This window comes from Macroventuria anomochaeta (assembly GCF_010093625.1).
Source record: "Macroventuria anomochaeta strain CBS 525.71 unplaced genomic scaffold BU25scaffold_16, whole genome shotgun sequence".
Taxonomy (NCBI): domain Eukaryota; kingdom Fungi; phylum Ascomycota; class Dothideomycetes; order Pleosporales; family Didymellaceae; genus Macroventuria; species Macroventuria anomochaeta.
In genome coordinates, this window is record NW_022985377.1 from 608,425 (window position 1) to 626,681 (window position 18,257).

The 18,257-nt window shown below is 52.4% G+C and overlaps 8 protein-coding genes across 8 annotated transcripts; 3 read left to right on the plus strand and 5 right to left on the minus strand.

The window, feature by feature from the left end:
• The first annotated feature begins 169 nt into the window (after positions 1 to 169).
• Positions 170 to 1,829, plus strand: BU25DRAFT_410852 (uncharacterized protein). The gene is made up of 3 exons (XM_033706402.1): positions 170 to 298; positions 350 to 645; positions 699 to 1,829. Exons 1-3 carry the CDS (start codon positions 175 to 177, stop codon positions 1,431 to 1,433), a joined length of 1,155 nt encoding a protein of 384 aa, XP_033561906.1. The 5' UTR covers positions 170 to 174; the 3' UTR covers positions 1,434 to 1,829.
• BU25DRAFT_491314 (uncharacterized protein) lies at positions 1,468 to 4,611 on the minus strand (the record flags this gene model as incomplete). Its single annotated transcript, XM_033711556.1, has 5 exons — positions 1,468 to 1,899; positions 1,950 to 2,202; positions 2,261 to 2,475; positions 2,527 to 3,927; positions 4,042 to 4,611. The coding sequence occupies 5 exons, from the start codon at positions 4,609 to 4,611 to the stop codon at positions 1,468 to 1,470; spliced, it is 2,871 nt and encodes a 956-aa protein (XP_033561907.1).
• Positions 4,612 to 4,906: 295 nt separating this feature from the next.
• BU25DRAFT_410853 (C-5 sterol desaturase-like protein) lies at positions 4,907 to 6,261 on the minus strand. Its single transcript, XM_033706403.1, has 3 exons — positions 5,650 to 6,261; positions 5,532 to 5,598; positions 4,907 to 5,479 (listed from the first exon to the last, which is right to left on the minus strand). Exons 1-3 carry the CDS (start codon positions 6,194 to 6,196, stop codon positions 5,149 to 5,151), a joined length of 945 nt encoding a protein of 314 aa, XP_033561908.1. The 5' UTR covers positions 6,197 to 6,261; the 3' UTR covers positions 4,907 to 5,148.
• A 38-nt stretch (positions 6,262 to 6,299) lies between these two features.
• Positions 6,300 to 8,331, minus strand: BU25DRAFT_410854 (class II aaRS and biotin synthetase; the record flags this gene model as incomplete). Its single annotated transcript, XM_033706404.1, has 1 exon — positions 6,300 to 8,331. A coding segment is annotated over one exon (1,592 nt), but the record flags the coding sequence as incomplete, so codon positions are not given.
• A 506-nt stretch (positions 8,332 to 8,837) lies between these two features.
• Positions 8,838 to 10,574, plus strand: BU25DRAFT_341345 (uncharacterized protein; the record flags this gene model as incomplete). Its single annotated transcript, XM_033702863.1, has 2 exons — positions 8,838 to 9,218; positions 9,315 to 10,574. The coding sequence occupies 2 exons, from the start codon at positions 8,838 to 8,840 to the stop codon at positions 10,572 to 10,574; spliced, it is 1,641 nt and encodes a 546-aa protein (XP_033561910.1).
• A 184-nt stretch (positions 10,575 to 10,758) lies between these two features.
• Positions 10,759 to 11,911, minus strand: BU25DRAFT_458592 (uncharacterized protein; the record flags this gene model as incomplete). Its single annotated transcript, XM_033710220.1, has 2 exons — positions 10,759 to 11,679; positions 11,771 to 11,911. The coding sequence occupies 2 exons, from the start codon at positions 11,909 to 11,911 to the stop codon at positions 10,759 to 10,761; spliced, it is 1,062 nt and encodes a 353-aa protein (XP_033561911.1).
• Positions 11,912 to 12,030: 119 nt separating this feature from the next.
• Positions 12,031 to 12,788, minus strand: BU25DRAFT_59101 (uncharacterized protein). The gene has a single exon (XM_033711938.1). It carries the CDS (start codon positions 12,644 to 12,646, stop codon positions 12,278 to 12,280), a length of 369 nt encoding a protein of 122 aa, XP_033561912.1. The 5' UTR covers positions 12,647 to 12,788; the 3' UTR covers positions 12,031 to 12,277.
• Positions 12,789 to 13,667: 879 nt separating this feature from the next.
• Positions 13,668 to 17,893, plus strand: BU25DRAFT_341299 (uncharacterized protein; the record flags this gene model as incomplete). The annotated part of the gene is made up of 4 exons (XM_033702857.1): positions 13,668 to 16,259; positions 16,306 to 16,887; positions 16,936 to 17,739; positions 17,792 to 17,893. 4 exons carry the CDS (start codon positions 13,668 to 13,670, stop codon positions 17,891 to 17,893), a joined length of 4,080 nt encoding a protein of 1,359 aa, XP_033561913.1.
• Positions 17,894 to 18,257: the final 364 nt, after the last annotated feature.

An 18,257-nucleotide genomic window follows, 5' to 3' on the forward strand; every position in this document is an offset into this window, starting at 1 on the left:
AAGCTCTGGAAGAATGTCTCGTCGGCCAAGACAGCTCTGAGTACCATGTGCGGCTAATGTGAGTGTGGAGTAGAGATCGTCTAACATGAGGTGACTGACTCACTTTCCAGATCCGTCTGCCAAAGCAGCTCATGGTCAAAGCTACAGATAACAAAATCTATGCTGAAAAGGTTGATGGAACATCATGGCATCAACGCCGGTTTTCTAGATGTTCCTCTGAGCTTCTTCGGCCGCCGTACAGACGAAGAACAGAGCTTTTGCGTACCTTGGACAATAAGGGAAGATGCATCGACTTTTGGTACATCCGTTGTTGCTGATCTCCACGATTGTACGGCTGACAGCATTGCAGAGGTCTTCTACACATTTCGGTACGCCGAACGCAGAGAAGAATTACTGAACGAACCCTGGGTCATCCGCCAAGCAGGCGTATATCAGAAGTACAGCTTGGCGCAAAAGAAGTCGTTGATATTCTTGATCAACGCAGTCCCAGATTCGGTGGCACATCGTCGAGTGTTCGAGAGCCTTTCAAAGTATCAATCTGAACTGAGCTGTAACCCGTTATGGATCCATAATGTCGCACATACTGCATACTTCATGCGTTGGCGAGAGTATCTGGCTGAATACGAGAAGAGGCTGCTGAAAATTGTAAGCATAGTGCTAGCACTCTCATCATTGTTTGTGCTACTAACCTTACTCAGGCAGACACCACGATAGCCACAATGATCAACAAGCCGTTACGTGTTGATTACGACACATTGACGAGAGTCAGATCCCTGGAAAGCAAATTTCTTCCTCTGCGTGCCATTCTGACAAGCTTTGAAGAGGTGGTCACTGGACTCGAAATGCTGGGTAGCGCTTTGTTGGATAGAGCCCATGTGCAAACGAACGATCAGGGGCAAGCAGCATTCCATCTTCGAAGCGTGAGACAGTACTGTCAGACTTACGTACGCACAGCGCTTTTCCTGCAGCAACGCAGCGATGGCGCGGCAAAGCTCCTGGCGGATACGCTTGCGTTTCGAAACCAAGGTGTCGCTCAGGAGCAGAATAGCAGTATGTTGCTGTTGACGAGATCCGCCGTGTTCATCACCGTCATCACCCTGTTCTATCTTCCATGGACGTTGCTAACGGTACGTTGGACCCTTGGGTTGCTGTCATTCGGTATTGATAACGTGTCTCAGGGCATATTCGGTATGGAGTTCTTCGAATTGGACCAGAATACACGACATTTGAAGGTGTCGCCACAGATTTGGATCTTTTTCGCAACTGCTGCGGGCATAACTACGTTGACGATGATGCTGTATTATCTGATGGCGAGACCATCGGAGACTCGCAGTAAGGGTATCCCGGCAGAGTCAGTGACCACTCACGTACCACCTAGCTTGAGCAGAAGTGGCACAGATATAGAAAAGAATGCTCAGTGTGCCCGCGCCTAGATGTGGAGACTTGGGCCACTTTGTGGGAAAGATGCTAGGGAGCATCCAGATAAGTCCGAATGACACGTATGACGTTGTCGTCAATGGAAGAAACTAAGACATAACGCCGTTCCCGTGATTGCGTCAGTTGACTGGCAAAGGCGGCTGCAAATTTGGAACCGTATTTCATGCCAGGCAGTGAAGCTACTCCATCAGGCTGGAACTCTTCTTGCGTTGTTGAAGTCGGAAATGTAAACAGTTGCAGTTCGTCGTTGGCCTGCTTGGTCCCAATGGCCAGAATGTTGCGATCGTTGTTGTCCATGAGTATCTTCATAAGACGGCAACTTTGTGCCCGACTCTGTTTGAAGATCTTAGGATCCCATGCACGTGAGATAACGCGTTTCTCCTGAGAGATGACGGTGAATGCCATACTCGTATTGTAGGGAGCAAATGACGTGAACAAACGATGTAAAAGGTCATCTTTACCCTAACATTTACGGTCAGTCATCATGACAAAACGGGGGTTGTAAAACTCACGTCGTGCGAGATCTTACTGCGCGGAAGCGGCAATGGCCTTCCCGACTCTATATGCCACGAAAAAACAGTCATGGCGTACTCTTGCTTGGGCTTGATGTACGTAGGTTTCACTACTGCGTAGAGACCACCAACTGCAGAGAAAGATAAGTCGCGGACATCCTCTGCAGGACACGGAAGTGACAGCGGACGACCCAACGGAGTACTGGCCGTCGAACTTGATTCGGACGAGGATGACACCATAGAATGCAATTTCCTAGGCAATGTGAGTAAAGCCGTCCGACGTTTGTAGCCTGGCGCTCTAAAAGACTTACTGATTATTCCCTGCCACTTGAAGCCAGTTTAATGAAACAATATGCAGAGGTGCATCTTCTCCAGTGATAGGATCTGTATTCAGTACGAATGCCGCGTATCGAGCGTCTGGAGAAATGGCAACTTTCCGGATCCTTGGAAGCTCTAGCTCCCAATGAGCCACAAGTTCTAGTTTGCTTGTAGCCGAATCAGGCTGTGGTATGTGATAGATATAGCACTACATAATGTGGTCAGGTACTTTGTTATGAAAACATAGGGGGAGGCTTACGTCGAAACTCTCATGGTCTGTCACTGCTATAACGAATTGGGCAGAGGCTGCAACGTTGCCGCTCCATAAGCGTCTTGCATTCAATGGAGCGACAGCACCAAGCTTGATAAGATCGTTGGGTTCATCTGTCAATAAGACATGACCCAGCGAGTAGGCGACCAGAGACGAATCTGTGACGCAAACAAAGGGCTCCGCGTGCGGCCCAAACACGCAATTTCTCCAGGACCCCGATAATGGTGGCAATCTCCAGACGGATTGATGTAGATGACTGCTGAGTGTTGACTGCTTCTTGGTACTGAAGACGGAGGCTAAGCGGAAGCGATGTTTGGGAGTCTTTGGGGACTCAACACGGGTGCTCTCAACGGCCCTGTACGCGTTGCAGGCATCTAGTAACTTCTGTTTGATATCGCGGGCTGTGGTCTGCTGCCGACTTGTAGGATCAATAATCAAGACTTCCCTTTCGAGAAAACCTAACATAGTATCGAATATGAGGCCCTCTCTAGCGTGTCGCTTCGCTGTCTTAAACCGTAGCTCTTGGAGCCAGGTCCCCACAGCGTCGCTATTTCGAGCATCGCTCAGCTTGTGTTGCGATCGCGTGTTCGCGAATGTGAAGAAAGCGTCGAAACCTTGTTTCGCTCTCAGGTCACTGAACCTTGTGACCGCTGTCTGTCCTCCATAGAGATACGAGAACACAACAACAATTACACAGCCCAAAGACCATGTGTCGCCCTCAGCATAGACTGCGTTGCCTACGCAAGCTTCTGGAGCTAGGTACGTTCCAAAACCACGCCGGTTGATGGTATAGTCAGTCGTGGCAGGGTCCGAGGTATCGGGGACTGTGCGTTTGAATAGCTTGTTGATATCCAAAACCTGATTAAACGTCCCTCTGCGCCTTAATGAGAAATGTTCGTCAGTGCGTAGTCGCTTGACGCGCGACATATTGAAATCCGATAACTTCCATTGTGGTTTGCCCTTCGAATCGAGCACGACCAATATATTTTGGGGTTTCAAATCCATGTGAAAGCATGAGAGCCTTTCGAATGTTGATGATTCAAGGTCTTCGTGGAGATAGGCAATGGCTCCAGCTAAGCCCACTGCGCAATGAAGGAGATCGGCTTTAGCCTCGAAAGAGTCCGGCGCGTTTGGGTTGTTGATCATGTATTGTTTCAGATCGCACTCTGCCAAGTCCATGAACAGGGAGTATGTCGAACCAATTTGAAGGCTTCCCCAATTCTCGACAATGTTGTCATGCTTCTTAGCATTTCCAACGATCTCCCGTATCACGTCGCGTTCTTTTTCATGTGCCTTGTCTTTTGAGTCGAGTACAAAGTCCTTTCGAGCCAGTACCAGTTTGCGATCGTTCGTGAACAAATCGTCATACCGATAGTGGCCTGGAGAGATCTGTGTGTGAACAAAGTCAGCGAGTATCAATTTGTGTTGGAACGACCACGTGAAAATGTGCCGCGCTCTGGGTGTTCGGCACAACCTTTGACTGTTAGGTACGATCTGACTTACCGTGACTTTGTAGATCTTCCCAAAAGATCCTTGGCCGATCAACTTCTCCTGCAAGTAAGGCAAACGTCGATAGCTGCTCTTGATCTCCTTATGTTTCTCAAGGATGGGTGCGAAGAAAGCAAACTGGTGTTCATAGAAATCCTCCGCCGCGAACTGGCTGTTCAGAATAGAAGCCAAGATGCTTCGATCTTCAATTGGTAGGGTTAGTGGGTGATGAATCGAACCATGAGGTACCACCAGCTTCAGCGTGAAACTAACGAAGGCCTCGAGATCGCATTTTGAAAACACCAGGATGGCAAGAAAGTTGCATATTGTCTCATCACTGGCTTCCTGAGCCAACTGTTCAGGCTGCAACCTAGATGCCAATACGGCGTCTGCCACGAATTTGAACAGTCGACGAAGCTTGCTGTGTGTGAGGACAATCTTGGCGGTGCCGGCCGGGAAGAAACGTTGCTCAACTTTTTCCGTAATGATCCCTTTATCGTCCAGCTTAGGAACACATGACAGCATGCGGAGGCTATCGCGTAGGGAGTCTCGAAGAGCTGTAAAGCTTTCCGCATCGTGCGCCATGACGTCGATCGTTCAGGTATTCACGGCGTCTTTTCGGCCAGCTCCTACTGCACGGTACGCTATGTGGGCCCGCGCCAGTCCCTGGGGACACGCGCTATCGTGCGACAATGAAAGAACAATATAGGGCGATGATAATAGTAGGGAAGGTGTATGCATTCTGATAAAGATGCAGCGAAAAGTGCCAGGCTGAGGTTAAGGGAGCGTTGAACGGACAGGCAGCTGCGGACGGACTTATCCCGGTAGCGCCGCGCCTCCCTGCCACTTATCTGGGCAACATCTGCGGCCGCCCTCTCAGCCTCACTCCAACCCTGCTTGACGTACTTTGTACACATGCGCAATAGGACGAAAATCAATCATGTGTTTTGAAGGCGGTCGCGTCTTTACGACGCTCAGTCCGCGTTTGGGGAGTGATTTATTAACATTATGTACCGAATATGCATGATCGTGATGATCATAAAAGTCTAAAGAACGCCGGAAATGCAAGGAAAGTCCGCTCTGCATGCATCAACACAACAACACAAAGATGTGACAACGCTTTTACTCCTTCTTCGGCTTCGCAATCGGGTTGCCCGCCTCATCGACCAGCCCCTTTGCCCTCATGACCTTGAGGGCATCGTGGATAGGGTCAAGCTCAGGCCTGGGTGCGCGGTGCGAGTCGAAGTAGTTGTCGCACCAAGTGAAGTACTGGCCGTAGTTGACAGTAAAGTACATGTGGTGCAGCGTGTGGTGAGCGGGGCTGTTGATGAACTTCTCTGTCCAGTGGCCAGAGATCATATCGCCGTCATGAATGAAGATGGTCCAGAGTTGCACGGCGACGAAGAGAACCAGGTACAAGTATCTGTTCATAGGACAGACGAAGACAAAGACACTGGTCACGTATTAGTAATGCAGGTAGCGTGGTGGATGTAAGTAATGCTTACTGGTACGGCAACGACTGTACGTAGCCGTCGAGAGGGTGGAAAGCTAGCGCAGCCCATGGTGTGGGAACTATCATGGAGTCAGCATTCGTCTTTTGAAAATGTAGTAGAGTGCACTGACCAATCCACTTGTGATGTGGCTTGTGAATGTACTTGTACACGCTCGGGTAGTGTTCCAGGCGGTGGATCCAGTAGATGGCAATGTCGTTGAAGGCCATGTACAGAACCGACGAGATGGCAAGCCAGGCCCATCCATAGCTCTTTTCATCGCCGTACAACAAGCTGTAACCGCGAACCTCACCCAGGAACCAGGGCAGAGTCAAGATATTGATGAATGGAATAGCCGTCATTGATGACTTGATCTCTTGGCGCACTTGATTCTTGAGGAATCTAGGGTGATATTCCAGACGTCGATCGAAAATTAAGTAGTACGACAATGCGCTGAAAATAAAGTAGAGGGCGCTTGCGCCGATTTGCGTGATCAGAAGAATTGATATGCATTGGCGGTAGATGTTGTCGCGGTCCCAAAGAGACATTGGCGCCGCATCCGCGGCCAGGAGGGTGTTCACATCTGAGGAATTGCTGAAGCCGGCTCCAGGGTGCGGTAAGGCCCAGGCATACGCCTTGTCGAAAACAAGGGGGTCGAGAAGCTCAAGTGCGACGTCCATGGCTCAAGGCAGGCTCCTGTGCGGGTCGGTGTCGATGTACAAGAACTCGAGAGAGCGGCGACAGCGGCAAAGGTGTTTGTTTGAAGAGAAAATGTAATTTGCCATCTCGTTTATCAGATTAGATCAAATGCGCGCACGCGTCGTTCGACTCGGATCAGAACGGCAAGTGAAAAATGTTGCCGGGGCTGGGCCTTGGCAGGGGTTTGCGGGTCTGTGACAGGTCGCGACTTCAGATCGTCAACGCTAGGACGGCTGACCGGCCAACAGAAGCGGGACTCTCCGAAAGCGGGAGCTTGCCATGTCCCTGAGGATCTCCCACGAGACACATGTAAATACTACTTAAGGTGTAGGACTTCAGAGCTTCGGAAGAATGAAAACATACACCGACGAGTGAGCAGATGGCAAGGGTCATGAAGACAAAGCAATGCTAAGACTCGGTAGGAGCCATCCGAAGCCTCGGTCTCGCTCTCGCCACTACGATATACTGTGCTCCCTAAAGACCCAAATCATACATAGTATACAGCTTGTACATGCCTATTGATCTTACAAGTAAGAAGTGACCAGACTCTCGAAGTACTTTCTCGCGCCACTCAGGTCCATGCTAGCCTGCTTCTTCGATTTGTCTGCTTCTGAGAGCTGTCGGCCAAGAGCCTCCTCCAACACCCTCACAGCTGCTTCTTCAGCAGGCTGATTTACTATCTGCATATTCATGCCACCACCATCGACGTCTCTTTTACCTACTACGATGATGTGGTTGTACCTCTTGGATCTGGCATCGGCGATCTTCTTGCCGAGTGGCCGGTTAGTGGTGTCGATATCGATCGGCAAGTGGATATTCGACAGCGGCAGTGGCTTGGGCGCTGATGAAGGGTTGGGCGTCGGCGCCTCGTGCGACTGCACTCCGGAGAGCACGGACTGTATGCGAGAGACATGGTCCAGGACGGCAGGGTCGGAGTTGAGCGACAGAACAATGGCCGGCCGCGGGGACAACCAGAAGGGATATTTGCCCGCATAGTGCTCGATGAGCAAGGCCATGAAGCGCTCGATAGACCCGTAGATGGCGCGGTGGACGATGACTGGACGACGGTAGGCTGGGTCAAGGCCAGCATCCATCGACGATGTCGAGCCTGCCTCCAATTCTTCTGGTGAGGCCTGGTACTGTAGGTCGAAACGCTGTGGCAGCTGGAAGTCGAGCTGGATGGTCGCAGTCTGGTGCTCCTTGCCGTTCGAGTCCTTCAGGATGATATCGATCTTGGGTCCGTAGAATGCGCCATCGCCTTCATTGATCGCCCACTCGCCACCAATGTTGTTCAGCGCGGTGGTCAACTGTGCTTCAGCCCTGTCCCACTCTTCGATGTTGCCAATGAAGCTGTCCTTCGGCCGTGTGGACAGAAGCAGCTTGTACGGACCCAGACCGAATGTCTCATACACCATACCGACGAACTTCAGCGTCTGCTCAATTTCGGCCAGGATCTGATCGGGGCGACAGAAGATGTGAGCATCATCCTGGTGGAACCTCCGTACCCTGGTCAAGCCAGTCAACGACCCTGATATCTCGTTTCTGTGAAGCGCGCTGAAGTCGGCGAGTCGAACAGGGAGGTCACGGTAGCTCTTGATATCGGTGCTGAACAGCAGACAATGGCCGGGGCAGTTCATGGGCTTCAGGCCGAACTCTTCTTCCTCCTCGCCCTTCTTGTCCCTCCCTTCTACGCTGAACATGTCTTCGGCATAGTTCTGCCAATGACCTGACTTCTCCCATAGCGACTTCTTGTATATTATGGGTGTGATGACCTCTTGGAAGCCGAACTGTGGGTATTGCGCACGCAGGAAGGCCTGCAGCTTCTGGAAGACATACGCGCCGTTGGGAAGGATGAGTGGCGAGCCAGGACTGTAGGGTGACGTTATGAAAAGATTGTGCGTCGCTGCGAGCGTGCGGTGGTCGAGAGGGGGCGTAGGTAGTGCAGCACCTGTACCCGTTGTATCAAGATGTGCTTCAGACGAGGATAGCTTCACCGAGGCTTGGAGTTGGTGCGGCGCCGAGCACGAACAGCTTCGGAAAGGTGTCCTAACATGCTGGCGACTCCAAAGCTGGCGCAATGGAACTCGCAATGCTGGACGTAATGCTGGTGGCATTAGGAAGACTGGCAAGCTTCACGTGGGCTGCTGAGGTCAGAGCTGCACTTTCCGAGCTGGCGCCTTGGCATTCACTAGCCACAGCAATTGGGGCTTTTTTGAGCTCCGGCACCGTGCGGCCCGGTCCTTCACTATGTTGACACACATCTCGAAAGAAGACCCTGCAAAGAAGGTGGTTCATGAAGTTGTCGGCTGCTTCCACAATTGACTGTTTCCATGGATTAGGCTCGACGATAGGACGTCGTGTTGCTTGGTGAAGCCTGATTGGCAGGCAGCTACGTCACAAGATGTATGTGTAGTGGCGGCAGCACTTCACTCTAGCCTCCTACACCAAACTCTATCCCATTGTTACTCTTGCTTTGTTGTTGTTTATTTTACTCTTGAGAGCTCCAAACATTCCTAGTGCATATCCCACACAATAGCACGCCGACCGCTTCCAAACGCATATCCTACCAACAAAGACAACAGCCCACACCAGATACTCCTTCCACTTCTTCCAATTCCAAGCATGGCTAAGGGCAGCAAGGCTTCGCGAAAGAAGCTCAGAGCGAGTCTCGGTGACAGCTGGGATGATACTAACTATTCGACCGACGGCGCCTCTACTGCTAATCACAGTGAGATTGAACTTGAGCCCTCAGACAATGAAGTCGCGCAAGAGGAGCATGTCAGTCTACCGTCTTCCGCTCAAGAACAAAGCCCGTTGTCTGAGCCCCTTCCACAGGAGACCATAGCCAGGAGCCTGAGATCGTCTGACATTGAGCGGACTCCACGACCGTCAAAGCCAGCCGAACCCCAGACGCAATCCGAACGAACGGGGCCCAGCTTTATTATGCCTCAATTGGAAAGCTCAGTACATTCATTGAACGGCTCTCCATCGCGTAGGTCGCAAGTTCGCAGCAGGAACGTACGGAATGAGACTCCACATCTGCGGACTTCTGATCGCTCTTCCACATCGTACACTTCCGCTTCAACGACGAGGACCCAGCCAAAACCCACGCCTGCTGAACAACAACAAAGTCCGACTATCGTGCACTATCTCAGTCTACTCTACGATAACTTTGTGTTTCCTGTAGTCCGCTACCTCATTGGCGTAGTCGGTCACGCAATGGGCAATCTGCAACCTTTCTTTGGTCTTGCACTCGCCGTAATGGTGCTCGTATTCAGCGTCCAGTGGGCTGTTGGCTCTTTCCGCTCTGGGCTGACAGTCGCTCTGTCACCAGTCTGTCTCATCCCTGGTTCATCCTACGTTGTACCATTCTGTGCGACAAGGTCCTACGACGACCCGCGAGTAGACTTCGAAGGTCTGCTGGATGCACAATCAGGTCTGGAGGAGATTTTGGATGCAGCGAAAGATAGTTCAACGCTCCCGTCCACCATCAAGGACTCTGAAATCGCCATACGCGACCTGCGCACCCTAGTCCGCCACTCTCGACTGCCCTCGCGGCATCAGCTCGACCTAGAATTTGAGAATTTCGTGCTTGCAGCCAACGAAGCCTCCATGGACCTCTCCCGCTTCAACTCCCGCATCGGCGCAACCACGGATCGCATTATTGCAACAAACACCTGGACAATGGCAGTCCTCTCCGGCATCTCTGAGCAAGAAGCATCCTACGGCGCACTCGACCGCGTCTACGGCGCCCTAACGCGACCCTTCATCGCCCCACCACCAACACTCCAACAACGCCTCTTTAACCAGTACCTCCTTCACGTGACCAAGAACAAGGAAGAAATCACTAAACTCATCGACACCGCCGTCGCCCTACTCTCCGTACTCCAAAACCTCGACGAGCGACTTGACACCATTTACCAAATCGCCACCAACGACGACGTAACCATCACCAAGAACCAAGAAGAACTCCTCGCCCAACTCTGGACCAAACTCGGCGGCAACAGCTCCAAAGTAAGAACTCACAACAAGCAACTCCACCTCCTGCGCAACATCTCCGCGTACCGCAAGAAGGCACTCACCCACGTTTCCGAAACACTCATCAAGTTACGTGAGATCCAGGCGGAGTTGGAGAACCTACGGGAGAATGTTGCGGCGCCGGAGGTCCTGGGGTGGAGAGACGAGCTGCCGATGGCGTATCATTTGGATCTGATTGAGAAGGGGGTGGAGCGGTTGAGGAGGGCCAGGGGAGAAAGTATGAGAGTCGAGGGCGAGACATATAGGAGGTTGGTTAGGGGTGGGGAGGAGGGGGGTGCGAGGGAGTTGCCTGCGTCGACTGTGACTGTGAGGGCGAAGTAGTATGGTTTGAATGTTGTGACTTGCATTATGGTTGGTTTGGGGCACTGCTGTCGCGAGTTGTTGGATAATTCCGTGGCCTAGAATGTGTGTAGATACCCTTAGTCTTATCTCAAACTCATCATCATCATAGTGACATATCTCGCGGCCGAAGAACTGATATGGCTTCTCATGTTTGCTCTTGTGATCAGCACATCTGCACCTCAAGCAAACACCTTCTCACACCCCCCGTCTCCAACCCCTCAAACTCCATTTCATATGCCACCGCACCCCGGTTCGCACACTCCTCTCTAAACGCATCGACACTACCACCAACACCGAAATACACCCTCTTCGCCGCCACAATCGCCTTGCCCGTCTTCACCCGGCTCATCAGCGCAGAAATCGTCTCCGCGAACGCGGTTAGCGAGGCTGGGGAGTAGATCGTCTCGGAGCCAAGTATGAACGTGTCGAGTTCTGGTGTCGAAGGGACGAAGCCCAGGAACTTGTTCGTCGGCGTCCAAGATCCAGAGAGTAGGTTGAGAGTAAGCCCTGTGGACTGGAGTTGCTGCTTGAACGCTGCGAGAATCTCAGGCGTGAGGTACAAATCACCGTGCTCCTCTTCTGTGTCGAGTAAGGGATTGCCATCTGGTAGCAGCTTTGCGCTGTCTTCTGGTGATAAAGTAGCTGCCCATGCGAGAACGAGGTTGGGTAGGGTGACGAGGCGTATGACATCTGCGTTGTAATCCGCCAAGGTGAATACCATAGACAATTGGTTCTTCAAGGCGTACTGGAAAAGCAATAACGACGGTACCGCACTCCCACAACCCAGCTCCACAACATGATTCACCCTGACCATGTCGTCCAGGTCTTTGCGCGGTCCACGGTCGAGCAGGAATTTGACGAGGTCGAGACTGCATTCCCAGGTCTTGTACCCGCCTTCGTAGATGTTGGTTTGGAGATCAGTGTTTTCGAGACCGGCCAGCACGTTTTCTGAGGAGCCGTCGTCTTCGGCCATGATTTGCACGCGCACATCGAAGATTTCGCGGCGAGGGAGCCGGGTGGTGAAGCCTTTGGGAGATGTGAGGGTCAGGTTCGAAAAGGAGAGTTTGTCTGGGAGGCTGGACAGCTGGTTGAGGTCAGTACTGTATAACCTCGACGATTTGACATGCAAAATTTGGACCTGTTCATTGATTGTTGTTTCAAGATTGTCTACATACCAGCTCGTCTAGGTCATGTGCTCTGGCTTCAATTGGTGGCGGTACATCGGCGCCAGGAACACTTGTTTCCTGCGTCTGAGGCAAGACGTCATTTGGGTCCTCTTCTATGTCATCGCCAGAGAAGCCGAAGCTGAAAGCCATCTTGTGTATGTGTAAGGTCTGAGCAAGGCGCGTGACATGCATGTGAACGTGGGGAACATTTTTGTGCAAAGCTTATCGATAAGGGTTGCGGTCCGTGCTCTGGTGAAGGTCGTTGGTAGCCCGCCGTAGCCACTGTGCGACGCATGTCGCCGGATAATGATACAGCCTGCAAGCCTTCCACAAGTTTGCAGACTCGTAGAAACGCATGGCCAGCCAAGACTTGTCGTTATGTACAACGTGTTCTCGGGCTCTTTTGTTACACTCTCCATAGTGCACTGACTGGCAAGCGCAGGGACTTATGCTCACAGAGATTTTATGCAGCTTTTCTCTCGTCTGATTGTCCAGACATCTCCGGGAAGTCATATCCTAGCTCTTCCCGTTGATGTCGTCCATCTGAGCTTCCTCGTTCTTCGTCCTTTGTAGTTGCGCCGCGCAAGCGTCCAGTGTCTCCTTGGGCAAGTCCCATGCTGATGTGTTGATGCCCTGTGCCTGCGCATCTGCGACGGTCTTCTGGCGCTCCACAATCTTCTCGCGCATGTACTTGATTGTAGCCTCCAGTACTACTGCCTCGCTGCGTCCTTGTCCTTCCATTCCAGGTACGATCGATGCCAGGCGATCGAAGCCTTCGCGGATGGCTTCGCGGCGCTTCTGCTCTGAGCGAATGTGGTTTTCCTTCTTCTGGGCCTCGGTCAGGCGCGGGCGGTCGTTCGCATTGGTAGGGCTTTGCGAACCCATTGCGGTGGTGAGAATGAGCTTGTCTGAGGCAGTGTCGTGTGGCTTTAACTCGTAGAGTGCACGTGTCGCGGGCCTTTATAGAGACGGTCTCAGGGGTAGGAAAGCTCCCTGCTAACTACAGTGACATGCTCCTTCACTGGCAGTGGCATGCAGTGACCAGCCAAGCCTTGCAACCCGCGAACGCCGTGCCGAGGCTGGGAGGCTTTCAGGTACACTGCGTGAAGCTTATTTACAGTCCCACGCCTGCAATCTACGGCAGGCTAGGTGGGGTTCGGTGCGCCGAATGTTCGTTGTGTGCGTTGTTGCTGACGCTTCAGAAGGGCCACGTGAGCATGTGAAGGTGGTTTGCTCGGCAGGTGCGTCGGCGTCAGCGACCTCCGCACTTCAGCCTTGCCGGCGAATGTACCCTTTCCGCACAGGTGTCATGGCAGCAAGCATACCGGACATGGCTGACAACGATGCAGCAAAGGCTGTTAGGTGGTTCGCATTGACACAGACAATCATAGGACTAGAGGTGTGGCGCACGTGCAATGTCATGATGCTGGGCACTTGCATATGGGTGCGGGACCAACTGGAACACTGTAAACAAGGCGAGGGGGGAGGGCGCACAACGATCGCTGCAAGGAACAAAGGGAGTGCGGCTCTCCTCCGGGTCTCTGTTATCGTATTGCTGGCGTTTTCACGTCGAGTAGTGTCATTGCCATGACGATGGCTAATTAAAAAGCTGTTTCATGACCTGATTGTTGTCAGCTCTCCATGCCCGACGTGACGCAGCCTCCCATCATTCGGCGAAGCTCCCGCCACACCCTCGAGCTCGTATCCCATACAACGTAGTTGTGGTAAAGTGTGGCTACGACGCTGAATAACCCAAGGTCGTCTATAGAGCAGTGAGAGTAGCTGCAAAGAGAAGGAACGCCCCTGCTGGTCGTATTGCGCCTGCCACCCACCCGAATACGGCTGCAGACCGCCGGCCTGGGATCCATATGCGCCCAACGGCATCCTCACCTCCCACGACACCGACATGGACTCGACACGCTACAGTAACCGCCGCATAAACAGTGTCCAGGCCCGCGAACGCCTACAGCGACACAGTTCGGCAACCTCGCGCGCGAGCAGGCGCCCCGTCTCCGCCCAGGATGCCTACCTCTATGCCCTCCGCGTGGGCTACCTCCACTACCTGCTACAGCCCCGGCAGAAGCGCGTCCAGCACGTGCCCGCACCAAAGCCAGTCCAGCGCGTCTCGACTACCACTGCCGCCAACGTCATATCAGAAATTGCTTCGATACGCGACTCCAAGAGTACCAAGTTCCCACATGGTTTCATGGGAGAGCTGGAGAAGCGCATGACAAAGGTTCTGATGGGCACAGAGAAGATGCCTGAGTTCAGGGACCCTGCGGTCAAGCGTACATTCGCCGTGTTCTTGAATGCCTTCAAGGAGCCGCAAGCCAGGAGGAACATGGAACAGGACAGGAAGGTAGAGGGTTTGGTCCTGATGTTCTTCTCGAATGCCACAAAGGAGATGCAGAGAGGCAAGCAGCTGGGGGACGATAGCTATAAGCTTATGGTGGACCGACACTTGGCCCTCTTCATCCGCCTGATCAGCTCGACGCTGAGGGACCACGACTGGCAGCGAGACCGGCCCGAATTGCTGCAGCGACTCCAGACCATGGAAAAGAAGCTGTTGGTGCACGACCAAGATCTGACAGCCGAGAGCCAGCGCAACGGTGGGCAAGGTGGCACAACAATTGAGGTGCTAGTGGAACGGTCTTACGAGGTCAAAGACATGCCGCTTGTCTTGATTGTCTCGCGAATCTTCTCTGTGTCTTACTCCGACGTTCAGGCAGACGTTACCAGATACAAAGACTCCTGGACAGAGAAGGCAGCGTTGCAAGATCTCAAAACATACCAGACCAACCTGAGTCTGATGACAAAGAAGACGCTGAATATGGGCGACTTTGAATCAGAGGAAGCATACGAGCTGTGGAAGAATCAAGAAACACCCGAGCTTTCGCGCTTGATTATGGAACTCCTGCAAGCAAACCCAGATTTAGCAAAGAGCTCGTCACATGGTGCCGCGGCGCAGCTCAGGTCCCACAACGCATCAGTTGACCTAGGCTCAAGGCAAGGCTCGCAATCTTCTGAAAGTGGCGCAGCATACGGCCTTGATCAAGCGATGGACGGACTCAGTATGCGCGACGACCTGGCGAACGGTGACGAATCGTATACCTTCATTCCGTCCGACCCTCGCAGCTACTACCGCGCTATCGTCAAGGAGGCCCTTACGTATGATCTAGCCGATGCAAAACACAACGAAGGAGCTACTGAGTATACCGGATTGCTCTCTAAACAGTCACACGATCTACTTAATGAGATCGCGTTCAGGTGGAGATTGCCTCAGCCTTCGCGTTTCATGCTGTACCTGGATGTCATTCGAGAAAAGTATCTCGACCAAGAGCTGGACCTTGACACTCTGGATGCTGCGTTCAATTATGTGAAGGAGCCACCACCAACCGACAAGAAGTCAAACAGGATGAGCATGATGCAGATGCCAGTACCCGATGTACTATCAGATCGCTCGAAATGGACCGTACACGACTTTTTGCTCAACCAACAGATTCTATCATCACTGCATGATGCGCTACTTCGTGAGCTCTTCGAGCTGATGATGTTCGTTTACGACACCAAAGCGCCACCGCTAGGACCTATCATGTACATCATCACGAGCCACATTTATGAAGATCCCATTTTCGATGCGCCCGACGAAGATCTCAACCAGTTTACAGAGCAATTGCGGCAGGCACTTCGACGGAAATCAGGTGACGTGTATGGAGAAATGCTGGCTAAGAACATTCCTGACACCAAGGAGGATTGGGAATTCTATCATGTCATCGAGCTAGGACGCGCAGTGGTGAAGCTATGTGAGAAGATCCAGAAGCGATACCGCAAAACACCCGAGATTATGGGTGTCAGCCCGATGATGTGTTTAGTCGAAGAGATGTTTCCAGCATACGCGACAGATGCGAGGGACATAGTCTCACGCATCATGGACGTGGCTCACTCCAAGGGCGAAGACGTACCGGTGCAAGATGGGTTCGATCTCTACAAAGAGATGGTCGAGATCCGTCGCATACACAGCGATGCTCTGCCGAATCGACGCTTTGCATTCAACATCGAGGGTCTGCTGCAGGAATTCGTCTGGCGTTGGATCGAGATGACCGATTCGAACCTCATAGGTTGGGTCGACAATGCTTTCAAGGTGGATCAGTTTCAGATCCAGTCACAAAACCCTGTTCCTGCCGATGACGAACGACACAGTATCTCAGTTGTAGACATTTTCCGATCCTTCAACCAGAGTATTGAGCAGATTGTAGGGTTGAACTGGGACGATGACCTACAGTATGCCAAGTTCATGACAGCCGTATCAAAGTCAATCGGTCTTGCGCTTGCTAGGTACTGCGATCTTGTCGAACAAAAGTTCGCGAGGGAAATGGACCGGTTGACACCAGAGCAAGAAGCTGCAGCGCGTCAGACGAGAACACAACAGTGGGCATCAATGGCCAAGGATTTGTATGCACAAAAGGAAGCGGTTGTGCCGTTCCAGTTCTGGCCTGAGGTAAGTTTCAGAATCGCAGAGTGTGTCTACATGCTGATTGTCATAGTCTCTCGTCAAGCTCAACAACATCGAATACGCAATGCAACAGCTCGATAAGCTGGAGCGCGAGATTGGAGTGGATGCCTGTGCAGAAGTCATCCAGAAGTACGCGCCTCCTCCAACTCAACGCATTCGAAACAACAACTTCGTCTTCACAATTAAGATCATCGAAGCGGAGGACCTCAAGGCGTGTGATATGAACGGTCTTAGTGATCCATATGTCGTCCTCGGTGATGAGTACCAGAAGCGCCTTGCGAAGACACGAGTCATCTATGGCAACCTGAACCCACGGTGGGATGAAACGATCGACATCACCACGAACGGGCCGCTCAACATTGTTGCTACCATCTGGGATTGGGACACGCTCGGTGATCATGATTGTGTTGGTCGAACCTCGCTCAAGCTAGACCCCTCGCACTTCAGAGACTACATGCCGCGCGAGTACTGGCTAGACCTTGACACTCAAGGTCGCTTGCTGTTGCGTGTGAGTATGGAAGGCGAGCGAGATGACATCCAGTTCTATTTCGGCAAGTCGTTCAGGACACTTAAGAGGACTGAGCGAGACATGACACGGAAGATCACAGACAAGGTAATGCACACACTCCGTTCTTCAAGTTGCATCCACTGACAGATCTAGCTCTCGTCTTTCATCAATCACACCCTTTCTCGACGTACGCTGAAAGCCTTACTGAACCGAGGAATCTCTGTAACATCAGTCACAAACTACTTCCGTGCAGCCCGACCGCAGTCCGTCATCCAAGGTCCCACGCAACAGGACGTCACACAAGCCCTTGACCCTCTGTTCAGATACTTCGACGAGAACTTCGCCATCATGAAGCAGACCCTTACAGATGCTGCTATGATCATGGTCATGACTCGTCTATGGAAGGAAGCGCTAGCAACGATAGAGTCATTGCTCGTCCCGCCCCTCTCCGACAAGCTGTCTCAGCAGCGCCCACTGACCCAACAGGAGCTCGACATTGTCTTCAAGTGGCTCAAGCTACTCTTCGACTTCTTCCACGCGGCTGATGAAGACGGCAATGTCGACGGTGTACCTATGGACGTCCTCAAATCGCCCAAGTACCACGAACTTCAAAACCTCAACTTCTTCTACTTCGAGTCCACAGAAGACCTCATCCGCACTAGCGAGGCCATGGCCGGTGCCAGCGCTCGCAGACAACAGGAGACAGCAGCCAGATTGAACAGGCAGTCTGCACCGCCTGCTATGGGTCACCAATTTGGCGGTGCTGCAGGGCTTGTGGGTATGCCGACACGCAAGCACAAGACGATCATGCTGAGCAGGAACCTGGGTACGATGAAAAAGGCGAAGGAGGAGAAGAGGAAGGAAGCACAGGCTGAGCCGAATGACGATATGATTCTGAGGATACTGAGAATGAGGCCAGAAGCTGAGAGGTACCTAAAGGACCGGAGCAGGCAGAAGGTATGTTACATGCGGCTTGTGTTGAGAGCGCGGGTACTGACAAACTCAACAGGAGCGACTCGCCGCTGCGCAGGCCGCAGAGATGATTGTACGACAGAGCTTGAACGCTGGTGGTGGTCGCATGACAGGTCTAGGCATGGGCCGCGGGCGATAGGACGTCTGGACGCGCATTTGAGTAGACCATTTTTCCTTTGCCTAAGATACCTCTGCATTGTTATGTTTAGCATGGCGTTGATGCACCCCTTCAGGTAGTATCTAATAATAATGCCAGCCCTCTGGGTTCACCGAGCAGCTCGCTGCAGCTTCCTCAAGGTCCATCACGCGTGGCTGTTACTTCCGCACGTCATTGTAGCCGCCAGAATCGTTCGAGGAAGGTGGAAAGTGAGCTTTGTTTACGTGTTGTCGGCGTTGCGCCTACCTTTTGCGGTCACTGTTGTCATGTCAAGCCTTGTTGTAAATTCATCGTTGCGCTCACTTCCACTCTTGCCCTCCAGCTTTATCACGCTCGACGACCGCAG